The 17741-nt window shown below is 42.9% G+C and overlaps 1 protein-coding gene across 1 annotated transcript; it reads right to left on the bottom strand.

Annotated features, from left to right (window-relative positions):
* Positions 1 to 1364: 1364 nt before the first annotated feature.
* LOC142194829 (uncharacterized) lies at positions 1365 to 6834 on the bottom strand. The gene is made up of 5 exons (XM_075264208.1): positions 6692 to 6834; positions 5294 to 5417; positions 4464 to 4512; positions 2851 to 2943; positions 1365 to 1474 (listed from the first exon to the last, which is right to left on the bottom strand). Exons 2-5 carry the CDS (start codon positions 5414 to 5416, stop codon positions 1401 to 1403), a joined length of 339 nt encoding a protein of 112 aa, XP_075120309.1. The 5' UTR covers position 5417; positions 6692 to 6834; the 3' UTR covers positions 1365 to 1400.
* Between the last annotated feature and the right edge of the window lie 10907 nt (positions 6835 to 17741).

The raw sequence follows: 17741 nt of genomic DNA on the forward strand, positions 1-17741 counted from the left end.
AAAACAAAACAAAAAAAACTCACTGGTCACCAATGCTCTAGTGTCTGCCAGCATGGTCCAGTGTTTTCTTCCAGCAGAAATCCCTGTTACACATGACCATTTTCACAAGAAAACACCGGAGCAACAGGATCGCACCACGCTGGCAGACACCAGGAACAGGCATTATGTTTTTTTTTTTCTCCCACCTTAATATAAAAAATAAATAAAAAATTGGTTATCCCAGAAAACCACTTTAAACTGGTTCCAGCAGATTTAACATTATAGAGGACCTTTCATGTCCTCAGGCAAATGCGGTGTAATATACCACCAGAAAACAGACAGTGCACTGAGTTCAGCTTTCCCGTTCTGTGCCCCGTTGAAGAGCTGTCGGTGCCAGTACCGTAGCTCTTCAGTGTCAGAAGAGCATTTCTGACAGTCATTCAGGAATGCCCTTCCTCACAGTTGCGTCTATAGCTCTCTACTGTGAGAGGGGGCATTGCTTACCGCCCAGCGATTACCCACTGCACAGTACAACGCAACAGACACTACTCTGAGGAGGGGCTTTCCTGACAGACTGTCAAAAACATCCTTCGGATACTAAAGAGCTACAGTAACAGCACCGATAGCTCTTCAGAAGGGGCACAGAACGGGAAAGCCGATAGTTCACTGAATTCAGCACACTGTCAGCTTTCTAGCGGCGTATTACACAGCATGTGCCTGAGGATATGAGAGGTCCTCTTTAAGTAATAACCTATAGTGTCTCATTAAGATTCTGTTGCTTAAAAACCAAATTATAAGCTTTTAGTACAACATATGCAAATGTATCTTAACTAGTCATAGTAACAGGAAACAACTTCATCTAGTCATAAAGTCATTGTGTTAAATCCCACCCTGTGTCGTCAGCAATGAGGTAGGGTATCAGGCTGAAGGCTGACAGTAAGGGAAATACCAATCACATCTCTCAGCGCATGATTTAGTATAACTGCATAACTAGATGAAGCTACTCCCTGACAATGTTACTAGCTATGATACACTTGTACATATGTTTTAAATTCGTGTAACCTCACTTTTCAGAAACAAAAAGCTTAGTGAGAGGCATCATAAGAAAGGTCACTTTTTGATACTGCACAAGTGGAGCATGCCACTAGAAATGAGCTAATTATCAGTGTGTCGTTTTTAAAGGGAAGGTGGCTGCATGAGGAATCGTAATCGATTTCTAAGTAAAGTTCAATGAGCACTTTATATACATATACACACACACGGCTTCTCTAATGATAACCTAAAGAACATGTTATGCAGACTCTTAGTGTGGAGCACCATCTATATAAGAATGTAGAACTGTTTACAGTGATAAACTGTGTTTTAGTAATAAACAAGTCGGTAAATCTGATGGAACGTTTCTTTATTGTTGTTAGAGATACTTAATCAAAGAGCCCAAATCCCATGTCTTCATCAGACTCTTCAGATTCTTCCTTCTTTTCTTCTTCTTTCTTTTCTGTTGGGATGAATGATAAAGTTTAGAGGCCAAACCAAACCCTTAGGATATGTTTCACATGGAGTATGCTTCAGAAATTAGAAAACTTTTCATGTTTTTTGTTTTTACATGATGTGTTTTTGGACGGCATATTTGGAAAGTGTATAAAGAGAACTACAAGATCCGGAGATAACATTGTTAACAAGGAAACTGAAATGGAATCTACCATTTCCCCAAGCATATTCAAGCAGCATTTCTATGTTTTTTATGTCACTTTTATAAATTAAATCCCCAAACTACTACAACTTTATGTGAGGGAAACGCTGGATATTTCTCAAAATATTATCCATATAGTGACGTAATCGAGTGTTTATCGGATCTTACCTATTTAACTATTTAAAAGGGTTGCATACTATCAGAAAATACCTAGCTAGCACCACTGGCAAATAGATGCCTGACAAGCCCACTGCACTTGAGGAACCACCACTTATTTTTCAATGCAATTCATCACACATACTGGTCCCTTAGATAGAATGCAGATCAGTCCCATTCATATTATCGGGAATGAGCCGCAATACTAATCACCGATGTATTAGATAATATAATGCAATGTTCTAGAACAGGTACAACTCTGTACATAGCGTAGTGGCCCTGAATATTACTGCAGCATACATTTTATTAAAAAAAAAAAAAAAAAGACTTGTGGTACCATTCACAACCACATGTTATATTTTAAAGGGGTTGAGCTGTTGTGGACACTTATTCCGCTATTCCAAGGACAAAAAATTAGTATCTGATCGCTGATGCCTGATTTTCAGGTCCCCCCATGATCAAGAGGAATAGGACTGGCTATTCATCCTCTGGCTCAGTGTGGATTGGCACAACCAATGAAATATATTTCTATATAAGAGAATTGTAACTCTCCATCATAAAAATGGAACAGGGCAGATTTTAGGAGCCCTATCACCGCTATCAACTGTGTTTGAACACTCTGCAATTACTGAGTTTTGCCATTGCAGTTGCATAGAACCGACTATATGGTGATCTCCATTTCTAACATCCCTGAGATAACAAAGTGAACTGTTTGTGCAGTTATTGAGTTATATTCGCTGCACACTTTACTTCTGAATCGTGAATAAATCTGCTGCATGTTACAGTTGTAGCCAAAAGCACAGTTCCATCCTGTGCGGTGACAGCAACTAGATCCCATGCAGTTGAATTGGAGCTAAGCAACAATAACTAAACAGAACAGGGCTGTGCTTCTGGCTCCATCCTCTATCATAGCTGCTGAGAACAACTAATCGGATGTCTGGTGTCAGACATCGATATATTCACCTAGAAAACTACTTAAAGGCAAGTTATACATTCTGTTAAATTTACAAGACAGACGATCCTACCTGGTGCGGCAGCTCCGCCAGCAGCTGGAGCAGCAGATGCAGGAGCAGCAGCCACAGCGCCACCAGATGGTACTGAACACAACTTGGAAAGACCTGAATAAAATAACAAATTCAATTGTACAATTCATCCAGTCTCAAAGATAATGTCCTCTCATCAGTTCCAAAACCCATTAACAAGGAAGAAATCTTCACAAAGCATTTATAAGGTAAAATGTCAGTATCATGCAAAACACTAACAATGTAACCCTTATCGCAGGTGAACATCAACTGTTCATACATAAAAATCATTTATCAGTGACATTGAAGTTATCCGTGCTTGACTATGCTGCATTACTATAGTATGATTCAATATGCAAACTAATGTTCATTATATCTATTATAGTTGTATAGGAGAAAGCCTAAGGCTGAAACAACTGTAGTAGTTTGCTATTGATGACCATTGTTAATTTACAAATAATATAAATGTAGATTTGGCAATTTTACGACATGGGAGTATTGCTTCCCAATTAGGAAAGATTCTTAAAAACAGAATAGGAGAAAAAAAGAAGCTTAATGTCAGTTTGTCACAGGTACACCTCTGTGGGAGCAAGTCATCTAGAAAATACATTATGATCTGCAGGTGGCATACTATACAGCTGGAGGAACTGAGCAGATTAATACATAGTTTTGTGGGAAATCTTCAGTAGAATGTGTTATTTAGCTCTTCTCTCTTCTAGGTTTATAAACAGCTACAGTCATGCTCTCCGGGTAAGACTGTGCATACAGAGGTATATGTCAACCAATAACTGCAACACTGTTCTAAGATTAGGAAAACAGAAATATAAAATGCACAAGTTATACTGATTCTTATCCCACAAAAATATGTATCACTCTACTCAGATCCTCTGATTCTGAAGATACCCTTGTAGATTATACTGCATTTTCCCTTTAAAACACAGTAAAAGTGTAGTACATCAACCAGAACATATATTTTACATTAAGACTGTGCATTTAGGGCACGGTAAATAACACTGACTATATTGAAGAATGCATTCATGTGATCGTAACCTGATTAGAAGGGTTGTTCTCATCAGATAACCACCCATGTCCATTTATGTAACACGGATACAGCTTAGGGCCCCCTACATCTAAGGCTGGTCTTACACGACAGTAAGTTTAGTTCGCAAACGGACCAGTGGGTTCTCAATTGTGGACACATTGTATTCAGTGCGGCCTCTTACACCGCTGGATATTTTATCCGTGGTGTGGTGTGACCGAAGTCTGCACTGAATACCGCAAGTCCGCCAAGTCACAGACATCACGGACTGTCCCATAGAACTCTAGGAGCGCGTGCAGTTGGACACGGACGTCTGTGGAATGACTATTTGGAATGAAATTTAAAGTTGCTGATCAGCAACTTGCGGGCCGCAAAACCAGTACGGTCATGTAAGACCAGCCTTACTCCCCTCTTTAGAGGATTCTGTGGAACTGTGTATTACATTACCGGCAGTAATACAATTTCACCTTTCAGAAGCCCAAACTGTGATGATCAGCTTACTGAACCCATGCCAGCAAATATTTCACTATGAGACAGCCATCAGCCAACCAACTTAATATTCTTATAAGTAGTATACCTGAACTGATCAGTCCATCAAGATCTTTACCATCGAGTTCAGACACGATCTAAAAAAGAAAAATGCTCTAAATTAATGTTTTCGTCAGATGAGAGTACAAATATGATCCCAAGAGCCAGGTATAGTTTCCTTCACAACATTTATACAATAAGGATTTATCGATTTTCTATTCTAAACTCTGGAATCACTGGGCAAAATAGTACAGACAGATATTCAGCTGTACGATTCCACAAATTTTACTTCCTATGAAATGATCCGTTTGATACAAGATATACTGCTCAAACACAAAGCTGTAATTTTCAGATCTGAAGCCTTTACACTGATAGGATAGTCATATGCAGATAAAAACAGGCCATGATGTGGCCAATAATTTGATGGTGGGATTATTTGTGCAGTCATTCACTGTATTTTTGTAAACGGACTAAAGTCTAATGTTTATGGCCAACTTTACCCGAAAACTCACACTCTCCATGCCACACTCCGAGAGGCTAATATAAAATATGGAGATCACCAGTAAGTTTATGATTTCGTAAATGCTGCACTTTTACAACATACAACAGGATAAAAGTACAAGGGATCCCACTACAGTGCATAAACGTTAGATGTCATTGACTTTACTTCATTTTTCTGTAACTATAAGCGAAATACGGAATTTTAAGTGCAGACATGAACCCAGCCAAACTCTGCTGGGTCATGTTACAGTTAGAAGCACCACAGTATGATATCGCTGCTCCCATGACTATGCTTTCCACACCATCTAAAAATGAGTTAAATTGTACCATCAGAGTGGAATGTATTAGAAAACATCAGAGCATTTTTGGGCAACTCACCTTGTTGACGCGTTCATCATCAGCATCAATACCAACGCTGGACAAGATTTTCTTGATGTCTTTTGCTGATGGACTGCTGTTACCACCGAGGGTGGCAAGCAGGTAAGCGGCCACGTAACGCATTCTGCAATCCAAATAAAAACCATGGTAAGTATCACACTATAAAGCACATAACGGAATTGGTAAATGCACCCCAAGAATGCTAGACACAGAATACAGTGTATATACAGATTCAGACAAACTTTTGTATAGAGTAAAGCTGGCCTGATGCTGAAACCCGAATTGATCAACTGTTCTCACTATGGGAAGCAAGAGTGAGGGGAATTTTATAAACCCATCTACGCCAGTTTTCTGTTGTGGTGCATCTTTGGTGTGCAGTACTTTATTGCGCTAAAGGTGAGCCACATCCCTTGTTCTGCGCTCATGCACTAATTCTTATTAATCTGGAAAAGTGTGCGGTTTATACGACACATACTAGAAAACTGTAGTGAGCTACACAGTAAATATATACCAGTTCCTGCTTGGTAAATTACCAATCTGGTGTAAGAGTGTGTGCCTGATTTATCACGATGTTGTGGATTGTTGGCATGTGCATGATTGTATCAGAAGCATTCTGCACTTGTGCTAGCTCCACAACATGCTCTTTGGGCCTGTCTGCTTCCTACATAGAACCATGGCTTCACCTGATACCATGCGTCAGGACATTTCTTTCCCCCCTATCAAGCGGATCCTTTTTTCCCCTCCCACTAGTGATATGATCTATAATGAATTGTATTGATCATTGAGAAGCCTCATGCCAGTCAGCGGCTTTAGTAAGACTGGCACAGTAAATATTTATTTTAGTTGTATAGGATCACCATATTACACAGCACTTTTACAGACGTAGTTACTACGAATATGTATCTGCATTGATATAAACGAGTGATCGTGTATTACATAGCACAAGGGTCTCTAAATAAAGTCCCCCCTCCCCTCATGGGCATATGGATGGACCTTGTTCAATCCTATCAGGAATACCATATGTCTGACAGTATTCGCTACCACTGGAGAAAAACCTCATCATTTGTACTTGTGCATTTCCATATAAACTAGATTAGGAATATTCTTTACTTGTGAATTAGACTAAGATTATATTTAGAAACAAACACCCTAAACTTTATTAAAGACACTTCATCTAATCTGGGATCTTATGGGATTATATATTATATAGTTCCCAGGACTCATGATAGGAGAAGGTGACACCAGACTACAGGCAGAGCACTGGCAGTCGGCTGACAATAGTAAAATAAAGTAATATTCCCATTCCTGTCCCACATGTACAATATCACAGCTCCTGTGTCCCCTTCACACCCGATCCCACACTTTGGAGGGGACCCGGAACCCCAGAAAACCACTCACTTTAAGTCTGTAAAAGACACGAAACGATGTGCACGCTCCTGTTCTTCGACTCCGAGAGGGAAAGAGAGAGGCAGCTACGGGGTTTCCACGCCCAACAATCAGGGGCTGTCGAGTTGAAAGGTCAAATAGAAACGTGCTATTAAATTGCTATAAAACCTATGTTGTCTGTGTTTTTATTAAATTCGGTTGGCAAAAAAGTCAGTTCGGACGAAATAATATTTTTATTTAATCCCGTGAAATTAGATCGTAAGGAAAGGTGAGCATGCGCAGTACGGTGATTCAGTCATCACGTATGCCGGGCGTAGTACGCCTTTTTCGCATGCGCGAAATAATAGCGCAATCTTAGTCAGCCCGGAAGTTTGTGTGTCGCATGCGCAGTTACGACTATACGTAAAAGGTGTACGTCACCGAGCATGGGCATTAGGTGACACTGTGAATAGAGCGGATCTTGTGGTTGGTACTTACATGTTTTCTTAAGGTGCATGTGCAATAAAATAGAAAGGACGTCAGTTACCTTAGTGAAGCTTAGTGAATGAAATCCTACAAGTGATACTTCAGTTTTTCAGGAACATATAAATCACGATGAAAGTATATACAGTATATAACAAATGCAGTGATGTAACTGAACGCTAGAGGGCACTGGTGTAAACTTTTACTGGGGATCCCTCTCTACTGCATACTCTCGATAGTGCCGATTATGGGAGGCTGCAGTGGTATCTCATACACTTGAAAGGGATATAACTATAGTACTTACAGCTGTGGTTATCAAGTATATGCTGAATGAGCAGGGCAGCGCCTAGTATGGAAGCACAGGGAGCTGTATGTTCTGCTAAACATCTGCATACCTCACAACTTTAGAAGAACAGAAAGGGGGACAAAATGTGTGGCGTGCTTTAGCTCCGCCGTTTTACATTGGCTCCTTCCATTCTCATTCATTTTTCATGTGCCCCCACACAGTATAATCCTCCTACAGTCACCCGTAAATTATATGTCCCCTCCAGTGGCGTAACTAGGAATGGCGGGGCCCCATGGCAAACTTTTGACATAATAAAAAATGAAGAAAGGTTAGACTGTTTCTTACCCCTTGTAGCCGACTTACAGGAGGTGCCAAACTCCGTCCCTGGACCTAAGGGACCTAATCATGGTAAAGACGTAGTAGCAAGAAGAGATGAGCTTGCAACACTCCGAAGTCTAAAAAAACGGGATGTTTTGTGGACTATCTGTTTTTAAAAAGAAATGCTGAAATAAAAGTTTGAAGATTTTTTTAGACTTCGGAGTGTTGCAAACTTTTGACATGCCCCCCCCCCCCCCACCGACCCCCTCCTCCGCACTCTATTATGTCCCTTAGTAAGCCCTGCACACGGTATAATGTCCCTTAGTGGCCCCTGCACACAGTATTATCCCCCATAGTGGCCCTTGCACACAGTATTATCCCCCATAGTGGCCCCTGCACACAGTATTATCCCCCATAGTAATCCCTGCACACAGTACTATGCCCCATAGTGGCCCCTGCACACAGTACTATGCCCCATAGTGGCCCCTGCACACAGTATTATCCCCCATAGTGGCCCCTGCACACAGTATTATAGCCCATAGTGGTCCCTGCACACAGTATTATGACCCTTAGTGGCCCCTGCACACAGTATTATAGCTCATAGTGGACACCCATAAACAATTATTATACTCTGAGGTCTTTTCAGACTCCAGAGTATAATAATCGGAGACCCGGGGGGGAATAAAAACATAAAAAATTACTGTTTCTTACCTGTCCCTGGCTCCTACGCTGTCTTCTCCACTGCTGTCCTTGTTCTATGACGTCGGATGTCACATGACCCGGGAAGCAGGCCGGGTTCATGTGACGTCAGAGACGTCAGACAAGAAGGAAGGATCTTGTCTGGCAGGATCGCGGAGAGGTAAGTAACTGTGTTTGTTACATTCTCTTACCTCTCCCGGTCCGCCGATCATTATACTCGGGGGTCTGCAAAGACCCTTGAGTATAATGATAGTAGCGGCTGTCACCGGGCCCCTAATGTCCCGGGCCCTGTGGCAGCTGCCTCCGCTGCTATGGCGGTAGTTACGCCCCTGGTCCCCTCTCTATCTCTCCCCCAGTTTCATATACCTCCTTCATCTGCCCCCAGTTTCGTGTCCCCCCTCCATCTCTGTCCCCAGTTTCATGTTCCCCCATCTCTGTCCCCAGTTTCATGTCCCCCATCTATGTCCTCAGTTTCATGTCCCCCATCTCTGCCCCCAGATTCATGTCCCCCCATCTCTGCCCCCAGATTCATGTCCTCCATCTCTGCTGACAGTTTCATGTCCCCCATCTCTGCCCCCAGGTTCATGTCCCCCCATCTCTGCCCCCAGATTCATGTCGCCCCATTTCTGCTCACAGTTTCATGTCCCCCATCTCTACCCTCAGATTCATGTCCCCCCATCTCTGTCCACAGTTCCATGTCCTCTACCTCTGCCCACAGTTTCATGTCCCCCATCTCTGCCCCCAGATTCATGTCCCCCCATCTTTTCCCAGTTTCATGCTATTCTTCCCCCCCTTAATTATATTTCACCTCAATGTTTAACACAAAAAAATACTTATACTCACCTTCCAACGCTCCCCCGCTGCTCTCTCTGTAGTTTCACTAACAGAGTTGTAGGTGCAATGTGACATCATAATATCACGCCTACACATCTCTGTCCCCAGTTTCATGTCCCCCATCTATGCCCCCAGTTTCATGTCCCCCATCTATGCCCTCAGTTTCATGTCCCCCATCTCTGCCCCCAGATTCATGTCTCCCCATCTCTGCCCCCAGAATCATGTCCCCCCCATCTCTGTCCCCAGATTCATGTCCTCCATCTCTGCCCACAGTTTCATGTCCCCCATCTCTGCTGACAGTTTTATGTCCCCCATCTCTGCCCCCAGGTTCATGTCCCATCATCTCTGCCCCCAGATTCATGTCGCCCCATCTCTACCCCCAGATTCATGTCCCCCATCTCTGCCCACAGTTTCATGTCCCCCATCTCTGCCCCCAGATTCATGTTCCCCCATCTTTGCCCAGTTTCATGCCATTCTTCCCCCCCTTCATTATATTTCACCTCAATGTTTAACACAAAAAAATACTTATGCTCACCTTCCAACGCTCCCCCGCTGCTCTCTCCGTAGTTTCACTAACAGAGTTGTAGGTGCGATGTGACATCATAACATCAAGCCTACACATCCACTAACTGGAGAGCAGCGGTAAAGCAGGAGCTGAGCTGTGACAGCTTCTGCTTTACTCGCGTATGTATTCAACTCAGATCTGCGTCCGGAGAGGACGCGGATCTGAGTTGAAACCGGGACATACCTCCCGCCAATTGGGACCGCGGGACAGGACACCGAATCTGTGAATATCCCGCGGAATCTGGGATGGTTGGGAGGTATGATTACAGTATATGTCCTGACATTATAATGTTCCCTTCCAACTGCCCCAGTGTGTTAATTCCCTCTCCTGGTGCCCCAGGGAACATGAAACTGGAGCAGCTGGAAACGGACATTAAACCGTAGGGTAGCTGTAGGGTGACATTAAACTGAGGCAACTAGACATGTCCCCCTCTACTCCCACGGTTTAATGCCCCCTCCAGTGTTCCCCAGTTTAATGTCCCCCAGTTTCATATCCCCCTTCATCTGCCCCCAGTTTCATCTCCCCCTCCATCTCTCCCCCAGTTTCATAACCCCCTTCCATCAGCCCCCAGTTTCATGTACCCCTCATCTCTGACCCCAGTTTCATCTCCCCCTCCATCTCTCCCCTAGTTTCATATCCTCCCTCCATCTGCCCCCAGTTTCATGTCCCCCTCATCTCTGCCCCAGTTTCATGTCCCTCCTTTATCTCTGCCCCAGTATAATGCCTCCCTCAACTCTGCCCCAGAATAATGTTCCCCTTCCATTTCTGCCCTCAGTAAATTGTTCCACTTCCATCTCTGCCCCTAGGTTACCGTTTCTCCTCAATTTTATGTCAACGTTTAACATAAGATCACCTTTCCTAGATCCACTGTCTGCAGTCTCAGTCTGTTCTGGAAAGCTGCGGACACAATGTAAGTGACGTCAGCAAATCGTGGCCGGAGCCAGAGCACAGGTCTGAAGCAGGACAGGCCGACAGCTCCTGCTTCTTTCAACACTATAAGCTTGTGTAAGCGGCCACAAGAAAATGGACGCGGGCATGCGCAGTCAGCTCTGCCCAAGGCCCGATGGCAGAGCCGACTGCGCATGCCTAGAAGTTTGAAGCCAGCGCTGGAAGAAGACACAGGGAGTGGCCGTTTCAGAAGAAGATAGAGGCGTCGATGGAGATTTCTCTCACAGCATTGGGGACACCCCCAGTGCAGTTTGAGTGCTGGGGACCGCCCCCAGTGCTGCGAGAGAACTCATTTGCATACTGAAGAAAACCGGGATTTCTACCGAACGGCAGCACAGAGAAGACATCTAAAGGTAAGATAAGAATAGCCTTTCTTAAGGCTATTCCTACATATTAGTGAGAAAAAATTGCATTTTTATGATAGAATCCCTTTAAAACATGTGGGGGCCAATAAAACTCCCATATTTGCAAATTCTGATTTCTCTTGGGAGATGAATGGAGGTTTGTAATTTCTCATTTCCCAGGGGAATTGCAGTCAAAAAATTATAGCACAGTAATCAGACATCGAGCTGTGTACCTGTGTGTTTATCACATGACCATGGACTGTATATCGTATGACCATGAACTGACTACGTCAGCAATAAAGCACTAATTGAAAAAACGCAGCAGCAATGCATCATGGTTTTTCCTGCTGCACTTTTCACTGAACGACAGAAAGCAAAAAGACTTTCTGCTTCCATTATACCTACAGGGAAATCACTAGCATTTCCGGAATTGCCATGCTGCAATTACCAAAACTGCAACGGTTTTGGAAATCATGGCATATCCTCTGCGTATATTTGTGTTTTTTTCCATGACATTTCCATGACTTGGGACCACAGTTTCAAACTAAAAGTTCAGTATGTGCAGACATCATATACAGTGGGGAAAAAAATATTTAGTCAGCCACCAATTGTGCAAGTTCTCCCACTGAAAAAGAGGAGGTTGGCCTGTAATTGACATCATAGGTAGACCTCAACTATGAGAGACAAAATGAGGAAACAAATTCAGAAAATCACATTGTCTGATGTGGAAAGAATTTATTTGTAAATTATGGTGGAAAATAATAATTTGGTCAATAATAAAAGTTCATCTCAATACTTTGTTATATATCCTTTGTTGGCAATGACAGAGGTCAAACATTTTCTGTAAGTCTTCACAAGGTTGGCACCAGCACCGCACCTCCCATGAGGCGACCTGAAGCGACTGCTTCAGGCGGCGCTATGTCAGGACCCCAGGGAGGGCGGCATTTTTGCTTAACTAAGCCAGTCCAGGACAAGCTGTCCTGGACTGGCTTAGCACCGAGCGGTGGATTGGGGAGGCCACTGGAGCAGCGCTGCTCCAGCAGCCTCCCCTCACGCTCAGGCAGAGAGCAGGTCCTCTCCATGCCTGCTCTCTGCCTGCGAATGCAGCTAAGCCCCACCCCTTCATTTAGCCCTGCCCCCTCCTTCGGAGGGGGGGGGGGCGGCTTTCTGTCGTTCGCCTCGGGCGGCGAAAGGGGAAGGTTCACCCCTGGTTGGCACACACTGTTGTTGGTATGTTGGCCCATTCCTCCATGCAGATCTCCTCTAGAGCAGTGATGTTCTGGGGCTGTCGCTGGGCAACACAGACTTTGAACTTCTTCCAAAGGTTTCCTATAGGGTTGAGATCTGGAGACTGGCTAGGCCACTCCAGGACCTTGAAATGCTTCTTACGAAGCCACTCCTTCTTTGCCCTGGCGGTGTGCTTGGGATCATTGTAATGCTGAAAGACCCAGCCACGTTTCATCTTCAATGCCCTTGCTAATGGAAGGATGTTTGCACTCAAAATCTCACGATACATGGCCCCATTCATTCTTTCATGTACCCGGATCAGTCGTCCTGGTCCCCCCTGTGCAGAGAAACAGCACCAAAGCATGATGTTTCCACCCCCATGCTTTACAGTAGGTATGGTGTTCTTTGGATGCAACTCAGCATTCTTTCTTCTCCAAACATGACGAGTTGTGTTTCTACCAAACAGTTTTACTTTGGTTTCATCAGACCATAGGACATTCTCCCAATACTCTTCTGGATCATCCAAATGCTCTCTAGCAAACTTCAGACGGGCCCGGACATGTACTGGCTTAAGCAGTGGGACACGTCTGGCACTGCAGGATCTGAGTCCCTGGCGACGTAGTGTGTTACTGATGGTAGGCTTTGTTATGTTGGTCCCAGCTCTCTGCAGTTCATTCACTAGGTCCCCCCGCGTGGTTGTGGGAGTTTTGCTCACCGTTCTTGTGATCATTTTGATCCCACGGGGTGAGATCTTACATAGAGCCCCAGATCGAGGGAGATTATCAGTGGTCTTGTATGTCTTCCATTTTCTAATTATTGCTCCCACAGTTGATTTCTTCACACCAAGCTGCTTACCTATTGCAGTTTCAGTCTTCCCAACCTGGTGCAGGGCTACAATTTTGTTTCTGGTGTCCTTTGACAGCTCTTTGGTCTTCACCATAGTGGAGTTTGGAGTCTGACTGTTTGAGGGTGTGCACAGGTGTCTTTTTATACTGATAACAAGTTTAAACAGGTGCCATTACTATAGGTAATGAGTGGAGGAAAGAGGAGCCTCTTAAAGAAGAAGTTACAGGTCTGTGAGAGCCAGAAATCTTGCTTATTTGTAGGTGACCAAATACTTATTTTCCACCATTATTTGCAAATATATTCTTTCAAAATCAGACAATGTGATTTTCTGTATTTGTTTTCTCATTTTGTCTCTCATAGTTGAGGTCTACCTAAGATGTAAATTATAGGCCGACCTCCTCTTTTTAAGTGGAAGAACACAGTACAGTGGGATAATCCATTAATCAGTCCTTGGAATGCATCTTTGGGTTAAAAGAATAGGACTAAACATGGTATTCGTTATGTGACGTATCAAGTTACCCCTGGCATTTAGTATTCAACTGGGTTACATGCATGCATTTGGTTGGCACACGGGACACATTCATTGGAAAACTAAATAAAACTAATTGTGGAAATAGATCTTAGTTATAACTCACTGTGCGTTTATTTACATTGTGTCATGTCTAGGTAATGTTGTTAAGGCCTGGTTTACACCTGCGCATGGGTTTCCGATCGGGTGTCCACTTGGGGACCTCCCCGAACGGAAACCTAATCTGCATAAAAGGAAACCTAACCTAAGGAAACCCACGGACCCCATAGACTGTAATGGGGTCTGTGTGGTTTCCGCTCGAAAAGCGTAGAGAGAAAAGTGCTAGTTGCAGGACTTTTCTCTCCTCATTTTCCATGTGGAGAGGGGAACTGAATGCCCCAAATGGAGATATGAACCAGGCCTAAGCCATTCCTACTGCATTCATTTTTAGTTTTTTAATTTTCGTTTTTCACATCCTACCTCCCAAAAACCATTTTTTTTATTTTTCTTTTCACAGAGCCTTGAGGGTTTAGTTTGTATGGGACAAACTGTACTTGGCAGCCATGCATTAATGTCGGACTATGGGGGGAAATATTATTCATGCTATTGTGTTACTTTACTACTTTATATTATAAATCGACTTGATGGGACACTGATATGTTACGGTGTTGTAGAAATGTGTTCCTGTTAGGTGAACCAGGGATAAAGATTGAGTTACTTACTGCTAATAGCTGATGCTCAGGGTAAAGTTGGTAAAGCTGGTTTGACATTGAGTTAGTGTGGTAGCACCTTCCCATACCCTGGCTCTGCTGTGGACTATTAGAATGGACTGAGAACATAGGAATAGAAATTGAGTCAGTTACTGCTAATAGATTATACTTATGGAAAGCTTGGTAGTGTATGTGCATATCACTGGTTTAACATTTAGATAGTGTACAGCACTAGGCTAGCTGTGGTTTAGCAGTTTTGGATACCAGTTTCTAGTTGAGCACAGAATTTATCGGTTTATGAGCTCACTTTTGATGCTATTCAATAAAATATGATGTTTTTAATGTCTATTTAGTGTGGGCTCTGGCATTTCGTGGACAAAATCCCATTTACAGCCATTACAGTTTGATATATCTAATAACTGATAGACACAGTAATATTTCAGGATTGAAATGAGGTTTATTGTACTAACATAAAATGTGCAATATGCATTAAACCAAAATATGACCGGTGCAAAAGTATGGGCACCTCAACAGAAAAGTGACATTAATATTTAGTAGATCCTCCTTTTGCAAAGATAACAGCCTCTAGTCGCTTCCTGTAGCTTTTCATCAGTTCCTGGATCCTGGATGAAGGTATTTTGGACCATTCCTCTTTACAAAACAATTCAAGTTCAGTTCAGTTTGATGGTCGCCGAGTATGGACAGCCCGCTCTCAAATGATCTGAAAACAAAGATTGTTCAACATAGTTGTTCAGGGGAAGGATACAAAACGTTGTCTCAGAGATTTAACCTGTCAGTTTCCATTGTGAGGAACATAGTAAGGAAATGGAAGACCACAGGGACAGTTCTTGTTAAGCCCAGAAGTGGCAAGCAAATAAAAATATCAGAAAGGCAGAGAAGAAGAATGGTGAGAACAGTCAAGGACAATCCACCGACCACCTACAAAGAGCTGCAGCATCATCTTGCTGCAGATGGTGTCACTGTGCATCGGTCAACAATACAGCGCACTTTGCACAAGGGGAATCTGTATGGGAGACTGATGAGAAAGAAGCCGTTTCTGCAAGCACGCCACAAACAGAGTCGCCTGAGGTATGCAAAAGCACATTTGGACAAGCCAGCTTCATTTTGGAAGAAGGTCCTGTGGACTGATGAAACAAAGATTGAGTTGTTTGGTCATACAAAAAGGCGTTATGCATGGAGTCCAAAAAAAACAGCATTCCAAGAAAAACACTTGCTACCCACTGTAAAATTTGGTGGAGGTTCCATCATGCTTTGGGGCTGTGTGGTCAATGCCGGCACCGGGAATCTTGTTAAAGTTGAGGGTCACATGGATTCCACTCAGTATCAGCAGATTCTTGAGAATAACGTTCAAGAATCAGTGACGAAGTTGAAGTTACTTCGGGGATGGATATTTCAGCAACACAATGATCCAAAACACCGCTCCAAATCCTCAGGCATTCATGCAGAGGAACAATTATAATGTTCTGGAATGGCCATCCCAGTCCCCAGACCTGAATATCATTGTGGGATGATTTGAAGCGGGCTGTCCATGCTCGGCGACCATCAAACTTAACTGAACTTGAATTGTTCTGTAAAGAGGAATGTTCCAAAATACCTTCATCCAGGATCCAGGAACTGATTAAAAGCTACAGGAAGTGACTAGAGACTGTTATCTTTGCAAAAGGAGGATCTACTAAATATTAATGTCACTTTTCTGTTGAGGTGCCCATACTTTTGCACCGGTCAAATTTTGGTTTAATGCATATTGCACATTTTCTGTTAGTACAATAAACCTCATTTCAATCCTGAAATATTACTGTGTCCATCAGTTATTAGATATATCAAACTGAAATGGCTGCTGCAAACACCAAAATATTTAGAACTAAAAATGATTAAGATTAATAGGGGTGCCCAAACTTTTTCATAGGACTGTATATTCTCGGCCTTGAGCCGTGCCACCAAAGACGCTGCAATACAAATACAGTATTGTGACACTCAGGTGTGTTTTTAAGATAAGACATACAACAAGTGTTTTGACAGCAAAATTTTATAAGGACATTCATACGGACATTATGTCAAACTCCTGTTAGCGCGGCCCTACTTGATTTCTTTTCTCTTCCTCCATAATTTATATTAGGTAGACAAGGAACACTGAGTGACAGGAGTCATTGTAGGGACCTTTAAAAGGGAGCGTGGTTTTGTGGTAAAAGGAATGTGGCTTGAAAATTTTCAAGGGGCGTCTTGAATTCTGCCCTTTCTTGCACCCCCCAAATCAATTTGAATACCACCCCTGTATTTCCCTTTCATTAGCCCCCACATAGTATAATGTTCCCTTTACTGGATCCCACATGGTTTCACAACTCCTTTACTGAGCCTTTATAGTATATTGCCCCCATTACTGGCCCAAACATGTTATCAGAACCCTTTTTCTGGTCACCACACAGTATATTGTCCCTTTACTGACCCACACACAGTATACTGTCCCCCACATGGTAAACTCTCCCCCTTCCTTTGCCCAACATAACATATTATCTCATTTACTCGCGCCTAGACTTTACATTGCCTTCTTTACTGGCCTCAGCACAGAAATTTCCTCTTTTATTGGTGTCCTTTACTGGTTTCCAAAAAGTATACTGTCCCACATTATTGGCCCTCATACAACAGCTGCCCTCTTTATTGATCCCCACGCAGTAGTAGTCGTCATACAGGTAATATCCGATATTCAATTACCCATACTTGCTTCTAGGGCCTTCTTTGCTTTGGCTACAGCCTCTTGTCACATATTACTTCCCGATGTTGAATAACCTACATAATAACGACGCCCGAAGGTTAAAGCGTAGTGGACTCTGGACAGGAGCAAGTAAGTGAATATTGGACATTACCGTCTGGAGTAACTTTTTTTTTTTTTTTTAATCAGTGGTGCCACCTAATGTTACAGGCCTCATTTCAGCCCCTATGTAGGACCCCCACTGATCTACAAGTTATCCTCTATCCTATGGTATTCTATGCTTTGTGAAAAAACTCCAAAAAAAAAAAAAGATTTCTCTCTTTCCCTTATTACTGGTGGCATGTTCTTGCAGTTTATTATGCAACCAGTAATAAGGGAAAGTCAGAAATCAATTAGTGCTTTTATTACTTAACTGGTGAAAGAAATCCAATCTTAATAATTTCCCTTATTGTGTGCTCTAGACCTCAGGATGGTATTTATACTGCAGTACAACAGTTTCACCAATAGATGGCAGCAAAAATATTAAATTGTAAACTTTGTTACCGATTGCAACAAACAGTGATTTGCAATATTTTGGAATATAAAGA

Source organism: Leptodactylus fuscus, chromosome 2, assembly GCF_031893055.1.
Source record: "Leptodactylus fuscus isolate aLepFus1 chromosome 2, aLepFus1.hap2, whole genome shotgun sequence".
NCBI lineage: Eukaryota > Metazoa > Chordata > Amphibia > Anura > Leptodactylidae > Leptodactylus > Leptodactylus fuscus.

Coding starts and splice junctions, on each gene's coding strand:
- LOC142194829 (XM_075264208.1), bottom strand. CDS start 5,416: ATGCGTTACGTGGCCGCTTACCTGCTTGCCACCCTCGGTGGTAACAGC. Junction 2,944..4,463: donor TGATGGACTGATCAGTTCAG/GTATACTACTTA, acceptor TATTTTATTCAG/GTCTTTCCAAGTTGTGTTCA. Junction 1,475..2,850: donor TGGCGGAGCTGCCGCACCAG/GTAGGATCGTCT, acceptor TCATCCCAACAG/AAAAGAAAGAAGAAGAAAAG.